The following is a 16,432-nucleotide window of genomic DNA, read 5'->3' on the forward strand; positions in this document are numbered from 1 at the left end:
TGGGACCTTTTTACTACACTGAGTTAGTGCTAATTAACTCTCGCTCAACTACGAGTATGTTTCTCAATAAATCAATTTTCAATGTACGTTCTTTCATCAATCATATAAGAATCACACAAAAAAATATCTAGGTTAGAATGACATGAATTTCTAGGAGTCCTTATGATTTAACAGAACAGGTCAGATAAATTACAGCTTTAGAAAAATCGCATTAAATTATTACACCTCACCGGGAATTATTCCCGTTAGGTGAGCGTCTCAGCCATTTCACCCGCGGCCCGCCAATATTGGAATGATTGGAATGCATTTTTCACTCGGATATACGGAGTCAACTGTATCGGTACGAACACCCACTCGTTGGATGAAAGTAAATCAGGAAAGTGAGGTGGAGCGAGGGATGCCATGAGACGGAGAACAGTCGATCAGAGTACAGTACAGCGTACAGACAGAAGAGATAAGAGAACCATCCTGTGTCCGCTTGTCCGCAGGTCTCAGTCGTTCCGCGTGAGCCGCTCCCTCCGCTCCAGCCGGGCCAACGTCAGCTCTGGCTCGGCCAATCTGGTCTCCAACCCCAGTGTATCCGCGCACCCCTTGCTGCCACTGCCCCCCGGATCCAATGGTTTGTTTTTCTCCTTCCCCCGGCCTAACACTTACACTTCACTTTTCATTTCTTTATTTAAACTTTTATTTTCTCTTATTTTGTGTCGATTATTTTTCCATTGTTTTTTTCTTTCATAATACACTTACTGGTAGCGTTTTTCTGGGCAGAAACCCCGTTTCGGAGTGCATAAAATTATATGCACCGTGCGACTATTTAAGAACTAGACAACACAGACCATTTGTTCTTCCTAAATATTGGACCAATCGCACAATTGATGCCCGTGGGAAGGAAAATTGGTCTGTCGATCAGCCTTCCAAGAGAGGTGGATCTTTTCTATGCAAGGACTACCAATTTTAGACCCTATCTCTCTAACTATGTATCGTAATGTGCATTGGTGATATAGTTGTCCTTGTTTTATGTATTTTTCAGGGACTGTTGTGCATTTTGTTGAAATACTGTTGAATATAAGGATTTTATCATGATTGGTATCTCAACAAAGAAACTTACTGAAAGGGAATAATTCCGCATTGTTTGAACATAATATCTTTACTATTATTTCCCATAGAGCAAAAACCTACAACAAATGTTTCTTCTCTGCAGAATATTTTTAAGTTATGGACATTTTGCTATTGTATTTTTTTGCCCTTCAAAAGAGAAAAGTTTATGCTTTATTTTATTTTTTGTTGAATATCTGTATGATGCCATGAGAGTTAATTTTGGCAAGTGAGGGGCATATAATTAAGAATAGTCCAGAAGGAGCGTAAAATCATATTTGAATACATCGGACTGTGTCCCAAAATCCGTCCACTTTTGCCGCGCGCATACGTGAAGTCGCCGCCTAATGTTGCCAGATGGGAAAAAAATATAATCACAACACAAATGTAAGGTAAAAAAAAGCAATTTGTTAATTTCTCTAAAATCTAATTAAAGGGTCATTTAATAAGAGTAATTGAATTAATGAACTTTGAACTTAAAATATAAAACAATTTTTTTTTACATAAAACGGATATTTTTGTATCATGTTAAATAATATTTAGTGTTTTAAAGATAATGTCGGTCAAATGTACACCACGGCATTGTTTAATCCGAGGTCCAATTTTCATTAGTTCTCTCATTAAATGAGCAAAGTAGGGTAAAAAAAATCACTACCCTGGCAACACTAACGAAATGTCCATCTTGTTTTCTTCGACAATCTGACAGATGGAAAAATAATTAAATTTTTCAGTAATGCATTTGCTACTTACACATTCATTTGCTAATTACACATGAAATGTGTAATCCTCATTATGTACTTAAGAATTGTTAATTTTTTTACCTAATGGGAAACGTTAATGTATTTAATTAATGTAAAAAATTGTAATTAGTTGTAATATTGTATTTTTATTTGTTATCTAAATAAATAAAAAAATTTAAAAAATTACTTCAAGTTATCTGAGAAAACAGTAATATTTTCAAAATAGTTTTTAAAAAAATAAATTAAATGTGAACCCACCATGTTTCTTTAAGATCGACACAACACGGCATAGTTGAATTCAAATCGGGAGTTGCATACTGAGAAACTAATGAGTCGAAACGTAAAACTGCTCTTTTTAAGAGTAGTTTAATCGCCTTCTGTTTGATGCACGTATGCGGTTTCTGGACTATTCTTAATTCTATGGTGAGAGGGTTAAAAGCAAGAACCCCACTGTCCATGACCACTGTTTTTGAGAAAACCATTAATCAAAAAGGCTGTTTCCTTTAAATTCAATGTGCAACCTCGTACGGGGTAATAACCAATAGCAAAAATAATGGTCTGTTCGCTACTGGTTTTGTTGCTTTTCCTGAAAACAGTGATTGTGGAAAGTGGCGTTGTTGTGAACGCCTTCCAGTATTTATTTACCTAACAGTAGAGTTGAAGAATGATACTTAATTCCTCTCCATCTTTCTAATTTATAGCAGGATTAGTGATATCGCAGTGCCCATTAGTAATTTGTGTATTTTAACCAATAACTGTATACCAATTTGATATATTTTATTAGCGAATAAGTTTTGTTGTGATTAAATAGCAATCTCCCTGGAATGGGACCAGCAACCTCAGTATCAGGAGGCTTCTCTGATGATGAAGGGCTACACGGGGGAGGCAGCCAAGGAGGTGCTCGGGAGGAGGAGGTCGGAGGGGGCGCCGCGTCGCCTGCCCGCTACTCCTACGAGCTCTGCTGCCACGAGAGACCAGGCAAGTTCCCCCGCTGTTGACTCATTTTTCGCTGCCGTTCTGCACTCCACTTTGCTAACAGTTCTATCTTGGCTCGTGCAGGTTACCGGATTAGTGACCCACGCGGAGGTCAACCATCACCCTATGGAGGATGTGTCTCCTCAGCATCGGATGACGACACCGCTGGTAAGTTTATATTATTCGATGAGGATGTTCAGTACTATGGGAAATTGGATATAAAATTGTTTTCTTACACGCGGTAAAAATTACATCATTTAATTGTACGGCCTAGAGTCTCGAAATTATATGAAAAAATTCTAAAAATGAACTACTTTGAAACGTCACAGGTTCATGTTAACACGTGTTGATAATATCAATCAATTATTTGATTGATTTCTGGTTTCTGGGTGATGTTCAGTGTGTTTTGACGGGTACAGGGTTCTACTTTTAAATTTTAGAAAAGCTCACAGACTTGAACTTGTGAGTCGCAGGCGGTATAATTAAACTTTTTTTTGTTAATACAAAGATAATGTATTAACAAATGAAAAGTTTAAAAAACCACTGAACTTGAACATTCCAAATTTAGGTACGTAGTAACCTCTTTTGTCTCACATTTATCACTGCGTTTGTTGCATTCTCAGGCTTCTCCGGAGAGTACGTGGAGCCAATCGACATCTCTGCACAGCACCAACGCTCCAGAAGCTGCTCTGCCTCAGGAGGATGTCGCCCCGCCTCCGCCGGCCCCATCAGGTCCTGCCCCCACCCGCCCCCCTGTTGCCCCCCCCACCCCGCCCACGGGCGCTGGCCCCCCCTCTAGGGGCCGCAGCGCCTCATGCCGTGACCTGCACGACTTCAGCTTCGACGACACCGGGCAGGCCAAGCGGCGCCGCCGGCCGCACGCCGCCTCGCTGCACGGCTCGCGCCTGCCGGAGGAGGGTTTCCTGCCCTTCCGCGTGGACTCGCCCGTGACGCGCTACGACGACTCGTGCCGCATCCTCGCCAGCGCGGCTGCGTCGCGCCACACCTCGGTGGACCTGGAGCGCGAGACTCTGCGCAGCCTGCGCAAGGTGTTCTCCTCGAGCTACCCGGGCACCCTGCGCTGTCGGCGCCGCGAGCCGTATCCGCCCACGGACCTCGGCGTCTCGCAGGACGACATCTCCCACGACAGTTACGAACTCATCGAACGTTCCGACGACGAGTGCTTCGATGGGGCTCTCTACGATAGGTATAAAGATTCGCACATTAATACTAGGTCGTGCTCGTTAGATTCTGGTAATTACATCCCTTCCGATGACGATAATTCCGGATCGCATTTGGGCTCGGATTACGAGACCCAACACCGTCACGTTCCCAAGTCTAGAGTTATTAGTTACGTTAAATATAAGAGCGATAATGATATTCAATTTGATCCGTTCCTTATGGACGATCCTAGAGATTTACCCCGCGAAAAAATGTGCGTTAGATCGGACGGCAGTTTCTATAAGGAAATAAAAAGGACAATGGGTTCCCGCGGCTCGAGCCAGGAATCTAAAAGCGATATTTATGATTCGAAAATTTCCAAAAGTAGCGATTCCAGTAAAAAATCTAAAGATAGCGTTTATCATACAGATAGTAAGAAATCTAGGGAAACTTTAAAAAGTAAAAGCAGATCAGGCTCGCGCACTTCTAGTCAGGAATCAAAATCTGATTATCACGAATTAAAGAAAAGCGATTACGTACAAATAGAAACAGAAAAATGTATTCCAAACATTTACGACATGAATATTAAAAGTTTACCTCCTGAACCCTTATCTCGTACATCCAGTCAGGAATCCAAAAGTGAATATTATGATACTCAAGTCAGTTTTCATACAGTCGAATCCAAGTCTCCCGATGATGTCAAATCTAGAGCCGTTAAGTCTCATGAAGATCTCATGATGGAATTAAACACAAAATGTGCCAAATCAAATTTTTATGATGTCCAAAACCCATATTCCACTTTCCCCAGCAATGTTAGGCATAAAGAACCCTCCCACGTTCATTCTATAAGTCTTCAAAATGTAGAAACTGAACAAAACCTTCGTACCTACGCTAAAATAGCCGAAGAAAAGCTCTCTCCTGCTAAGGTATCTCCTGAAGATTCCGATAAAAAATATCAAACAACAATGACACATATTTGGCCAGAGCAAATAGCTGGAATAAATACTGAAATAGACAATAGAACTGCTAAAGTTCTTGCATATCAGAGGCAGAGGTCTTCGGATTCTGAGAATATATTCAGTTTTGATAAAGAAAAAATAGAATCCTTAACTAGTTCTCATCGAGAAAATGGTTTAATGGTGATGACAGATTCTTCTAAAGATTCTGATGTACCGCTGCCTAGCAAACTACCCGCTATGGATAGCATTGAGTATGCCAAATCCAGATCACAACCTTCAATGCTGCAATCGGAATTCGACAAAACCAACAATGCTGATTTATTATTTGGTAAAATCAGTTCTAGAAAAGATACTAGAAAAGAGGAACTTATTGCCAAAACACACTTTGACGAGTACAACCCGAAAGTTATTCTTGACACAAGTTCGAGTAGTCGAATATGTGATGCTCAGATGACCTACACTCACGCTACTGTTGAAAGAACGAAGAGTGACCCAAACAGCTTGGCTAATAGACAAAGACTTTGCTCTACTTCCCGTCGACACGTTTTAATGCATCAGAAATCCATCGATCTAACTCCTGCAGATTCAAGTGATGAAGAATATATTTTTAGACAGATCCCAAGTGCTCCCCCGTTATCTTATAAGTTCAGCCACTTCGAAATGCCTCCTGAAATTGGCAGACCTTCTGGAGAGATTCTTAAAACAGGATTTGATTTACCCAAAAATTACTTCAAGGAATTTGATGATTTGAAGGCTGGATTCAATAAGGACTATAAAAAATCTCCAGTTGAGTCTGAAAAAGATTATGATATTCCATATGTTTTACACAAAATTCACGTTATGAATGGAACTGCGCCCACTCCAACCACTTCAAGGCCAACTATTCATTTAGACACAGGTTTCATTAAAAATTCTAATGGAAAATATGGGAACAATGGTTCACGTTGCCATCACCACCCGAAATCACCCAGATCACCCAAATCGCCAAAATCTCCAAAATCTCCGAAATCTCCAAAATCTCCCAAGTCACCGAAATCTCCCAAATCCCCTAAATCTCCAAAGTCACCTAAATCTCCAAAAAATATCCCATCCGAACTCCTCGTGGCCAACGTTCATTCGGCCTTTCTCGATGTTGAACCCCCGGGATTTCTTTTTACACAAAACATAGATTTATCTAAAATTGATCCTGTCACATTGGAAATAGATAAAAACGCTCCATCGATCCAGCATATGTCTAGCCCCAAAAGAGATATCACAAAATCAATGGACCCCGCTTTGCTGGAAACTCTCAATTCTAAACTAAGTCAAATCGAAAGTGATTCTGCTACAAGTTCAAAAACAGAAAGCATTCATCAACAAGATAAAATGAAATTCAAAGTCCATTTAGACCCTAAAGTTAACGTAAATAATGTTTCTGCAAGTAAAGATCCGGCAAGTATGAGTGCTATAGAGAAACTAAAAGCGGATGCTAAATCTAGGCAAGAAAAACCAGTTCCACCGAAAAGAGTTATCAAACCTAGAATGCAACCCAAAAAAGGTAGTTCCTTAAAACCGAAGAATAAACCCAAAACACGAATCACTTCATTTTCTTCAGACGATGAAAGTTTGGACTCCGATGATGTTTTTGGCTCTGCAGAAGCCACTCCAACTAAGCTAGAATTTTCCCCACCACAATCGAGAAAAGACATGGAACCAATTCTACAATTGGAGTATGATAAGATAACTTCAGGAGCCTGGCACAGAGGACAAACTATGAGTTCTACCGAGATTGAAGGTTCCCCCCCGCAGTGTAGAAGGCTCGTGGAGTTGGAAGCTAAGTACTCACCTCAAATATTAGATCCCAACTTTGGGAATGCAACAGAATTACGCAGAATATCGGAACGGTCAATTTCAATTCCTAGTTCTGAGGATGATATTGTTATCAAGAAATGTGAAGCTCCGAAGCCGGAAGTGAAGGAAAAAGAAAATACGACTTGGGAGTATCACCTCACTGAAAATATTCCATCTCCCATTCTCGAAAGTTGTGAGTTTTTAAAATCTGACGGAGAGGAAGATAACGACAAGGAAGTTGAAAGAGTTACATCTGGGGATGTTGAATATCATCTCAAGACCACAGGAACCTCTAAAAACTGTGAAGATACCAAAACTGCAAACGAGTTACAAGTAGCTAGAGATAAGTTAAGGGATGAATTAATATCTCCAATGTTACGCACTAAAGGGGGTACTCCTATACTCTTTGCTCATGCGAGATTAAACCTTTCAGAAGGGTCAGTGTTGTCTCTTCAAAGGCAAAAGGCTACTCAGGAATCACCGACTGCTGGCAGGCGAGCAAAGAGTCTAGATACTCCCGTAATATCTGTACACAAACTTCCAGCTATTAATGCATTTTCCTCAAAGGACGATACAGTGGGTGATGTTGAGGAAGAAGAAGAAGAAATGCTTGAAGAAAAAACACTTATAGAGGATAAATCTACCATGGAAGATCAATCTAACAGTAATGATAGAATGGAAGAAATAGATGCTGAAAGTGTTTCCAAAAAGCCAAAAGAGTTGGAAAATATTATTATTGATAGCGAAGAAATGGCACTTTTAGAATGTTTAACAGAATATAGAAGACCTAGATCCTTTAAACGAAAACAGGAGGTACGAAAACCCAAAGTAAAATCTCCAGGCAAGTCGCCAAATAGATCACCAACGTCTAAATCTCCTCTTTCAAAATCTCCATCACGTTCACCTTGTTCATCCTTGAACTCTCCTAGAGACAGTATCAGAAAGTTTTCCGACTTGAGTGAAAATGATCAAATTGTGCCAGATATGGAAAGAATTAAAAAAAAGGAGAAAAGGAAGTCTCCTCCTAAAGAAAAAGTTTCTGATCCAACAGTAGATATTGATGATTTTCAAAGCATATCACCTCCGAAAACATTTAAAAATACTTCTCCAGAATTTCATCACAAAGGTTTACCTCCCAAAGGTAAATCTTTAGATAAGTCGGATATCAAAAAATCCAAAACACAAATGCTAACAACACAAAAATCTCTACCTTCTACTTTAAAAGACAGACCGGACTTTTTAACCGTTCCTTCTTTAGATATCAAACGTACCAAAAGTCAAGAACTTGAACAAGTAAAAAAGTCTGGTTCCAAAGAAAAGTCTAAATCTATAGAAAAAATGGAACTTAAAAGAACAAATAGCAAAGAACGTTCGAAATCTCAAGATGAAAGTGATACTGAAATAGCAAAAAGAAAAGAGAAGCAACAGTTGCTATTTGAGGCTGCTTTAAAACAAACAAAAACCCTAGTCAGTCCCGTTAAAGATTCTCTCCCTCCATTCCCTCCTCCGGAAGATAAAATTGTCGTAAAAACTGAAGGAGATAAGATCATTATTGAGACAGAAATTAAAAGTAAAGCGGAAGATCATGTGTTTATAGCCAAGTCGCCTAAAAAGCTGGATAATTCTCTGGGGGGATTAATAAGCAAAAGTTTTGAAGAACAGAAAAGCAACACTAAATCAACAAAGGGGTTCAAAAGTTTTGATGACAAAGTAAATAAATCATTCGAAGATTACAAAAAAGAGGAGATCGAAGCTTTACAGAAGTCTCCCAAAACACTCTCACGTAAACAAGAACTCAAACAGCAGATTGAAGGTAGAGTTGTTCACAAAAATATAAAATCTAAAAGCTTGGAAAGGAATGTAGATTCTCACACGGCCATGGAAGCTAAATCAAAGAGTCTTGACCGAAACTTTGAAATGCCCGATGACACGTATCAGGATTCTTCCTCGGATTATAACCAAGATGATGCAAATTATCCTGATGGACCTCAAGATGTTCAAGATTTTTTAATTAACAATAAGAAATATGGAGTGAGATCACCCAAATGTCGCTCACCAATTAAGTCAACTGACAGTGAAAAATCTGACAGAGAAGAAAGAGCGATCGGAACTAGTTTAGATGTTTGGCTATCTGTAGATGATGATAAAAGAATTGACAAACCGGGTACATCAAAAGGAACTGAAAATAGCAATGAATATTATGGAAAGTCTTACAATGAATGTGTTTCTCCACAACCTTATTATGATGATACTCAGAACATAATTTTAGAACGCAGGCAAATTGATATAATCAACAAGCAGAGGCAGCTTTCTGAGTCTTCAGATAAATCTAAGACAGAAATAGACGTTGCGCAGGAAGAAACTGATGTCATCAAAGATAATGATGTCATTGAATCTTTAGTAAAGGGAGATATTACTTCCCATGATTCTATTGTGAGGATAATCAGTGAAGAAGAGTCACTCACTGAAGTTAGTGATTTAAAAGTATCTGATGATAGTCCTTATGTAGTACCAATACAGTTTGTTGATACAGAAAGTTCATCTGAGACCCAGGACACCCCTCAACAGTTGTCAAAAAATTTATCAGAATCTGCAAAATTAAAATACCTTAATTATATTGAGCTAGAATCTAGTCAAGATACGGGTAGCTTGAATGAACCTCTACCCCAAATCAAATCTGTTGAAAAACAAGGTACTCTCGAAGATACCAGTCTTGCTGAGTTTTTGAAAAATGAATCATCTGTCCAAATTCATCCAGAATCTGATGTTGAAGGTTCTAAAAAAGATTCCGGAGGCGTTGACTTATCATTGAAATGGAAAAACAAAATAATTGTTACTCCACCTCAAGAGAACAGTCCGACTGTAGAACAAATCGCACTGTTTGGATTTAAAGATAACAAACAAATTCAGTTTACCAATGATCAAGAGCAGCATGAAGTAGATGACTTGAAACATCTTGGAGCTAATAACAAACGCAGTGAACTTCTCAAACTAAGCGCTGATAGATCCAGAAGTTCTGAATCTCCTTCCTGGACTAGTGTTGAGAAGGATTTAAGTCCTTCTCGTAACAATAGAGATATCAAGGGTAGTTCAATAGAAGATGAATCTAGCGTGAGTTGTTCTATTGCTCGACCACTAGGAATATCTCAGGAAATAACTAACACAAGTAAGAAAGAAAAAGTTAAACCTGAAGTATTAAAACTGTCTGTTGATTATAGTGATGAAAATCTTAAGAAAATACTTCCAAGTGGCGAAACATCTAAAACCCCATCCCCCTCTTCCATTACAGATTTTATAATTGGTGATAGTCAGCGTAGTCCTCGGATAATTAGAAAGTCTCCAACTCCAACTTTAGAAAAACAAGGCCAAGTTGACTCTCAGAAAGCTCCGTCTGATTCAGATTCAAATTCAGAGAGTCATAAAAAAACTGAACAGATGCATCAGCCGCCTGAAAGAAAAGCTTGCTTAGATAAAGTCGATAAAGTTATTGAAGATTCGGAATCTAGTTTATCAGGTGCTTATAAAAAAGACCCTTTTGCAAGTACTACAAAACCTATTCAAACATCGAAGAAAACTAAAATTTCTATCACCGTATCTCAAGATGACCAGACTCAACAAGTAAATATTGATGACACCAAACCGGTTATTAAAGAATCGTTTAAGAAAAAAAGCCTCAAAGAAAGTTCTGAGCAGAAAAGCTCATCTAAATCCAGCCTCGAAACTTCTAGGGGTTCTTTGAGTGTTGAAGATTCCAAACCAAGAAATAGGAAAGGTCGTTTAAAAGATGAGCAAAAGAGTTCTTCAAAGTCTAGTGTAGAATCTAGGGGATCATTGAGTGTCGAGTCAAGAGGATCGTTTGAGACTGAATCCAGTTCAGGGTCTTTAGGAGCAGCTTACAGGAGAGGAGATGCTGATAAAGAAATCAGACCTACCTGGAGACCTTTCTTGGTAGGTTCAGGTAGTGAAGGGAGTTCAAGTATGGAAGAAGGATGGATTCCTCCAGATGGTGAGAATTACGAAGCTGTCACATTCAATAGAGAGGCTTATGACTTCACGAATCAGAGAGCCATCGATGAATTCCAAACATTTTCTACAATGAAAAATCCATCTCTTTCCGCTGGTACATCAAAAGACTCTATGGAAGCAGATTTTACAGATGATTTAAGCGATTTTCCTGTCAATTTTAACTTCCCTTCATCAAGTAGTTCCATTGGCGGAAGTACTCCAGATTTAGTAGTAAATTATGGTGGTAATTTTGGTGTATCTAGAACTTTGTCTCGCATTTCCGAAAGAAGCACTAATTCCGAAAAGTCTAGTGGAGATGATGACTCTACCAAAGCCACGTCTCACTCAGAGAGCTTAAATGATGAATCAGTTGTATCAAGTGATCATCAAGCTAGCTTGAGCTCTGATCCACCTAGTCATACAAACTTAGCTTACATATCAGACACAGACCGAAGAACATCTGCAGAAATGCCTGATATACCTATAGATCAAGGTTTAGCTGACAAAATATATGAAATGTACACAAGTCAAAATGGAGACATGAAAAATCGTTTCAAAGTTGAGAGGGTAAATGAGGGAATATATTTTCAGACTTTGATCGAAACAAAAGAAAAGTGTGGAGTTAAAAAAGACCCTCCAAAGCCATTATTGGACAGCAACTCGCACGCTAGCAGTCAAGAATCTGATGATTGGCCTTTGCCAGAACTACCTCAAAAAGGTGATAAAACTCCTGTTAACATCACACCTCAATCGCAGAAAAGAGGAATACCCACTGATCTTAGAGGATCTAAAGTATTTTGGAAAACACAACCCATGAAATCTGTTGATTCTGAAGGGTGGCCATCTCCGCCATCTAGTTTGTTGGAAACTCCCATTGTAGAAAATGTTCAAACATACTTTGTAGATAACAAACGAGAAGAAGCAGACAAGGTTTTATTAACAGATTCCAATACAGACCAAAACACGATTGAAGAAAATCACGAGTCTGATGATGATAATAATACCCTTAATAATGATGATGATATATACAAAGATGATGATCACGACAATATTAAGGATGATGTTTTTGGTAGCAAAGATAGTTCTCCAGATCCGTTTGTTGATGAAAATGCTAAGGTCACTACTCTTAGCAAATCTGTCGATCTTAAAGATGCTATAGTTGCCAAACATCAAAGATTTACTAGACCTATTTCTTACGAAGAAACTAGCTATATAGTGGACCCTCTGAGATTAAGCAAAGAGGAATCTTGTGTAAAGTCTCCAATAGTTGTCAGTCATGATCATTCTTGTGTAGAGCATCCGGCGAGTTCTGCAAGTTGTTTGAGAGGTTTTGATATTGGCAGCTGTTGTTCTCAAAACCATACAAAACCACCAAGTGATATTATAAAAGAACAAAAAGTTATCGTAGCTCAACCAACTAGATCTCCGCAAAATCATAGTCCTGTCTCTGAAGACGATATTTACTTTAATGATGAAGTATTTAGCATTACCAAATCAGGAGCTTCTCCTGAAACTGAAAAGTCTCTTCACCCTTTTACCTCCCATAAATACTCTCACGGTTCTAATAATTCAGATACTTCTATAGACGATATTCTGTCCCAAAATACTATTGAGGAACTACCAGGTTCTAGGTTAAGTGTCACTTCGCACAAACGCTGTAGTCATAGCAGTCATTCCGAAGAAGAAACTAGCTCCCTAGGCACAGATCTTGATGGGACAGTGAAAATGGGAGTACAGCCGAAGAAATGTACACACAGTTCCCATTCTGAAGATACTTCTATCGGTCTGAGCATTTCAGAATGGTCTACTGGTACTAACACAGTGAGGCAATATGCTAATCTATCTGCATCAGAGAGTTTGTCGGCTGTTTCTAATCTTTCAGGAGCCAAGAGTGAAAAATCCACCAACAAAAGCAGTGATTTTTCCTCCAATCTCAGCTGCAATGCTAAATCTGCGGATAACGGAAAATTCATTCTTCAATCAACTAATAAAAGTAGTTCTGATAATTTGTCTTACGATATAAATCACTATGACAAATTATGTAACTCGGAAACGAACTCAGTATCTAAGAAGCAGGCTACAAATGATAATTCTAGTTCTGGTACAAAGAGTGATAGTACATTAACTTTAGCTCAGTCAATCTCCGAGTGGTCGGCAAGCACTAGTAATACTTTGGTTCCTACCACTGTTGAACCACACCCTGAACCTGAAGGAATGGAACACAGAAAGGTACACACACCATCCGGAAAGGCTACACCACATGCTGAAAAAAGTGAGCACTCTGCAACTGAACATATGCGGGTAAAAACATCCATGTCCAATAGACCAAAGGATATCAGATATTATTCACAAAGTGAAAGTGACAAGTCCAGCAAATCTGATAAATCGAGTTCTAGCGCTCACTCCAGTAGTAAGAAACCTACTCCACCCGCTGTGCCAGAAAAGCCATTAAATCTTCGTAATATTAAAGCATCTGTTCACAGCCAACACCAAGGCAAATCCTTTGATCGTCCTTTAAAGGTAACTCCAAAAAGTCTTAGCTGCGAAGAACGGCCTGCTAACAAGGAGACACCAGGTTTTGGCCTGCGATGTCAAAGTGAAGATAGCGCTGTTGTTGATCAGTACAATTTAGCTTCCCCCCAAGGGGAGTTTTCAGGCCGAGCTGAATCTAAGCTCTATAGCCAAGAAGAGAAATTATCATTGAGATATCAGAGTCAAGATTTTGCCAATTTCCACGATAATGGTCAGAAATTTTTTATTCCTCCAGAATACAAACCTTTGACTAAACATTCTAGCTATGATGACAAAACACTCTCGAGGCATCAAATTCGAGAGTACAAATCTTCTCAGCATCATCGAATTAAAACAAAGAGTAGATCTTTTCACGAACACTTTCTTCTTTCTCCCGAAGTAGCAGGAATACCCCTAGAAGTTACTCATCATTTGACAAAGGAAAACGTTACTAATTTACCTGAAAACTTACAAGCCGTCGATAGGGCGAGTAAAACTCCTATCAAGTTGTCAAAATGTTCTCCTTACTATTCTAGTAGTTTGAGTTCCGAGTCACCACCTATTCAAACTTCTAAAGTTACTGCCAAAAAATCCGTATTGGTGCGCAATTTATCCATGAAGAGTCCACCTAGCGGTAATGATACTGACAGTTCTCTCGACTTGATGCACGATCCTAAAGAAAGAATCCGTAACTATCGCAGAAGGCGTCAGGTATCTGCCAAAAAGAATAAATTGGATAAAGATAAATTTGAAATTAAAGATAGGGACACATGTATGCATGATTTAATGGAAGAGGATACTCCTAAAAGCCAAAACTCTTCCGAAGGTGATAGAACATCACACTCTGAACATTGTCTAATGGGCAGGAAATGTGCAGAAAGTTCCGAATGCTCGGAGGGCTATATTCCTGAATTCGAGTCGGGATCTTCGGAACTATCTAAAACAGATTACCACGAATGTCAAAGGACGATTGAATTTGACGACAACCAAGATGGATATGATGACTTGTACGCTAAAATACCTAATATTGGATTTGACGAACCTTATCCGCAATTCGACGATCAAGATAGAAGATTCCGAGATCTCGATGACAACTTTCCACACTTAACAGAAACCTTTAATCCGAATTTTGAGGGTTTCGGTGTTTCAGCCGATGAGGATGAAATGGGTTATCCGCGGTTTGACAGAATGGGGAGGTTAAGACACCCTTATTTGGACAGTGAAGAGCGCAACATTTCCGTACCGTATCCACCTCCATTAGACGAAAGATGCGAGGAGATGGGGTATCGTAGCGGAGGTAGCAAGCGGTCTTCGGTGAAGAAAAAATCTAGTAAAAATTCCTATATGACCAGCCCGCCCCCAGATCCGTCATCTTATCAAATGGAATCTTCGATGCACTACTCGCAGGAGCAATGTTCCTCCTCTGAGCTTGCCAGAAGACAGTCGCATAATCAAGACTTCGACGATGACGAAGATCAAAATGAGGATGTTCCGTACCATTTGGACTCTTTTGTGTACACAGCGACGACAATTAAAAAAGCGCCCAACAATTCTAAGGGAGGCAAGCGCATGTTTACTCGCGAGGATTCCATCTCCGCCTTCGCTGGCTACGATAGCCCCTCAGATAGGATGGCGTACGATCAATTCGGTAACAGGAGCAATTTCCCGGAAAACTACGAATACAACTCTTCGGGGATGTTTAAAATGCAAGATGTTTATCCGCAGTATGACGACTACGCGCTGCCTCAAGACGCCAACCCTTACTTCGGGGCGGGGGAACGCGGGCCAATGGAGCTACCGCAAGAAGTCGATGAATACGAAGACGATTCTAGACACTCGGCAGATCCTAACTCCCTCCCGGACTTGAACCGATTCTCTATTCGACCTAACTACACGTCGGAGCCGAGTTTCGACGGTTCCGAGCACAGTTTTGACGTATCGACTATACCTCCGCCGCTATTTTCCGAAGACGAGGAAGAAGTACAACTCGAAGACCAATAAATCTTTAATTCTAGAACAATTTATATCTAGGTGTAACAGCGCACAAAATATCGACTCAACACCACCGCTAATATTTTACAACCTACACTGGGAACTTGTGGGCGAATAAGAAATCCATTTTAGCTTCTTATATTGCTATTCACTTTACGAGTATTTTTACGCAAGTTGTACGTGTTACAAAAATCGTGTTTTTGCACAAAAATTATTTACTAGTCATATTTATGCAATACCCAATTACCTGATCTTATATTTAGTGTTAAAATTTACATCGTACGATTAGAACATTTTTAGACTTCATTTAACGAATCAGTATTATCGAGAAGCCAAATAAATTTTAGGGTAAGCTTTATATTATACAATATAATTCTTTTTTTTTCATCTGTTCAACGCTAACATGTCTTAAAATCTAAACTATAAACCTTATTGATTTATTATAATACTTTATGTATATACGTGTGGCTATATTTAACGAAGGTAATTTCTTCCTACCTACTCAAACCGTTGATTAAGTGATTTGAGAAAATAAATGGCAAATATTAACATATTTATAGCCAAAGGAATTCCAAGGGTTCAAATCAAATCATTGTATCATAAAAGGCTCCATATTAAAATCGACCTCGTATGATTAACAAAGTGATAATATTAATAATACTATCAAATTTTTAATACCAAAAAAATGAATATGCTTCTTTATCTAACAAGATATATCACAATATTTTTTTCACTTACCACTTTTGTTCTTCGATTAAATTTTATTTTATATTTGACAAGATGAATCATACATACATAGAATTATAAAAGTCCAGAAACCGCGTACGCACATCAAACTGAAGCCGACTAAACTGCTCCATAAATGAGAAATTTTACATTTTGGCCATTAGTTACTCTGTAGACGTTGATTAGTACGCAACTGTTGATTTTAATTCAACTATGCCGTGTTTTGTTGTTTTTAAGTGTCAAAATACTGCTGGGATTAAATGGGAATAGGGTGGGATCACATTTCATGTGTAAGTAGCAAATTCACAAATAATGTTATTTAAGAATTAAATTATTTTACCGTTTGTCAGATTATGAAATAAAACAAGATGGACATTTTGTTAGTATTGCCAGGGTAGTATAATATTGAACGGTATTAATTTATTTAATTATTAAATG

The 16,432-nt window shown here is 38.9% G+C and overlaps 2 protein-coding genes across 4 annotated transcripts in view; both read left to right on the plus strand.

The window, feature by feature from the left end:
- LOC148281378 (FERM, ARHGEF and pleckstrin domain-containing protein 1-like) overlaps positions 1–16,432 on the plus strand; it is a 91,928-nt gene that overhangs the window by 39,808 nt on the left and 35,688 nt on the right. For 2 of the 3 annotated variants that reach the window (XM_088226870.1, XM_088226869.1), the window contains 4 exons: positions 489–619; positions 2,647–2,813; positions 2,895–2,978; positions 3,434–3,542. In XM_088226870.1, coding sequence (XP_088082996.1) covers positions 489–619; positions 2,647–2,813; positions 2,895–2,978; positions 3,434–3,542 — 491 coding nt within the window. The remainder of the gene's footprint in view (positions 1–488; positions 620–2,646; positions 2,814–2,894; positions 2,979–3,433; positions 3,543–16,432) is intronic. The other variant, XM_088226871.1, reaches the window with a different exon arrangement.
- Positions 3,625–15,479, plus strand: LOC148281379 (uncharacterized). The gene is made up of 2 exons (XM_088226767.1): positions 3,625–3,629; positions 3,796–15,479. Exons 1-2 carry the CDS (start codon positions 3,625–3,627, stop codon positions 15,275–15,277), a joined length of 11,487 nt encoding a protein of 3,828 aa, XP_088082893.1. The 3' UTR covers positions 15,278–15,479.

Source organism: Micrasema longulum, unplaced genomic scaffold, assembly GCF_059751315.1.
Source record: "Micrasema longulum isolate JH-2025_06_02 unplaced genomic scaffold, ASM5975131v1 h1tg000469l, whole genome shotgun sequence".
Classification (NCBI taxonomy): domain Eukaryota; kingdom Metazoa; phylum Arthropoda; class Insecta; order Trichoptera; family Brachycentridae; genus Micrasema; species Micrasema longulum.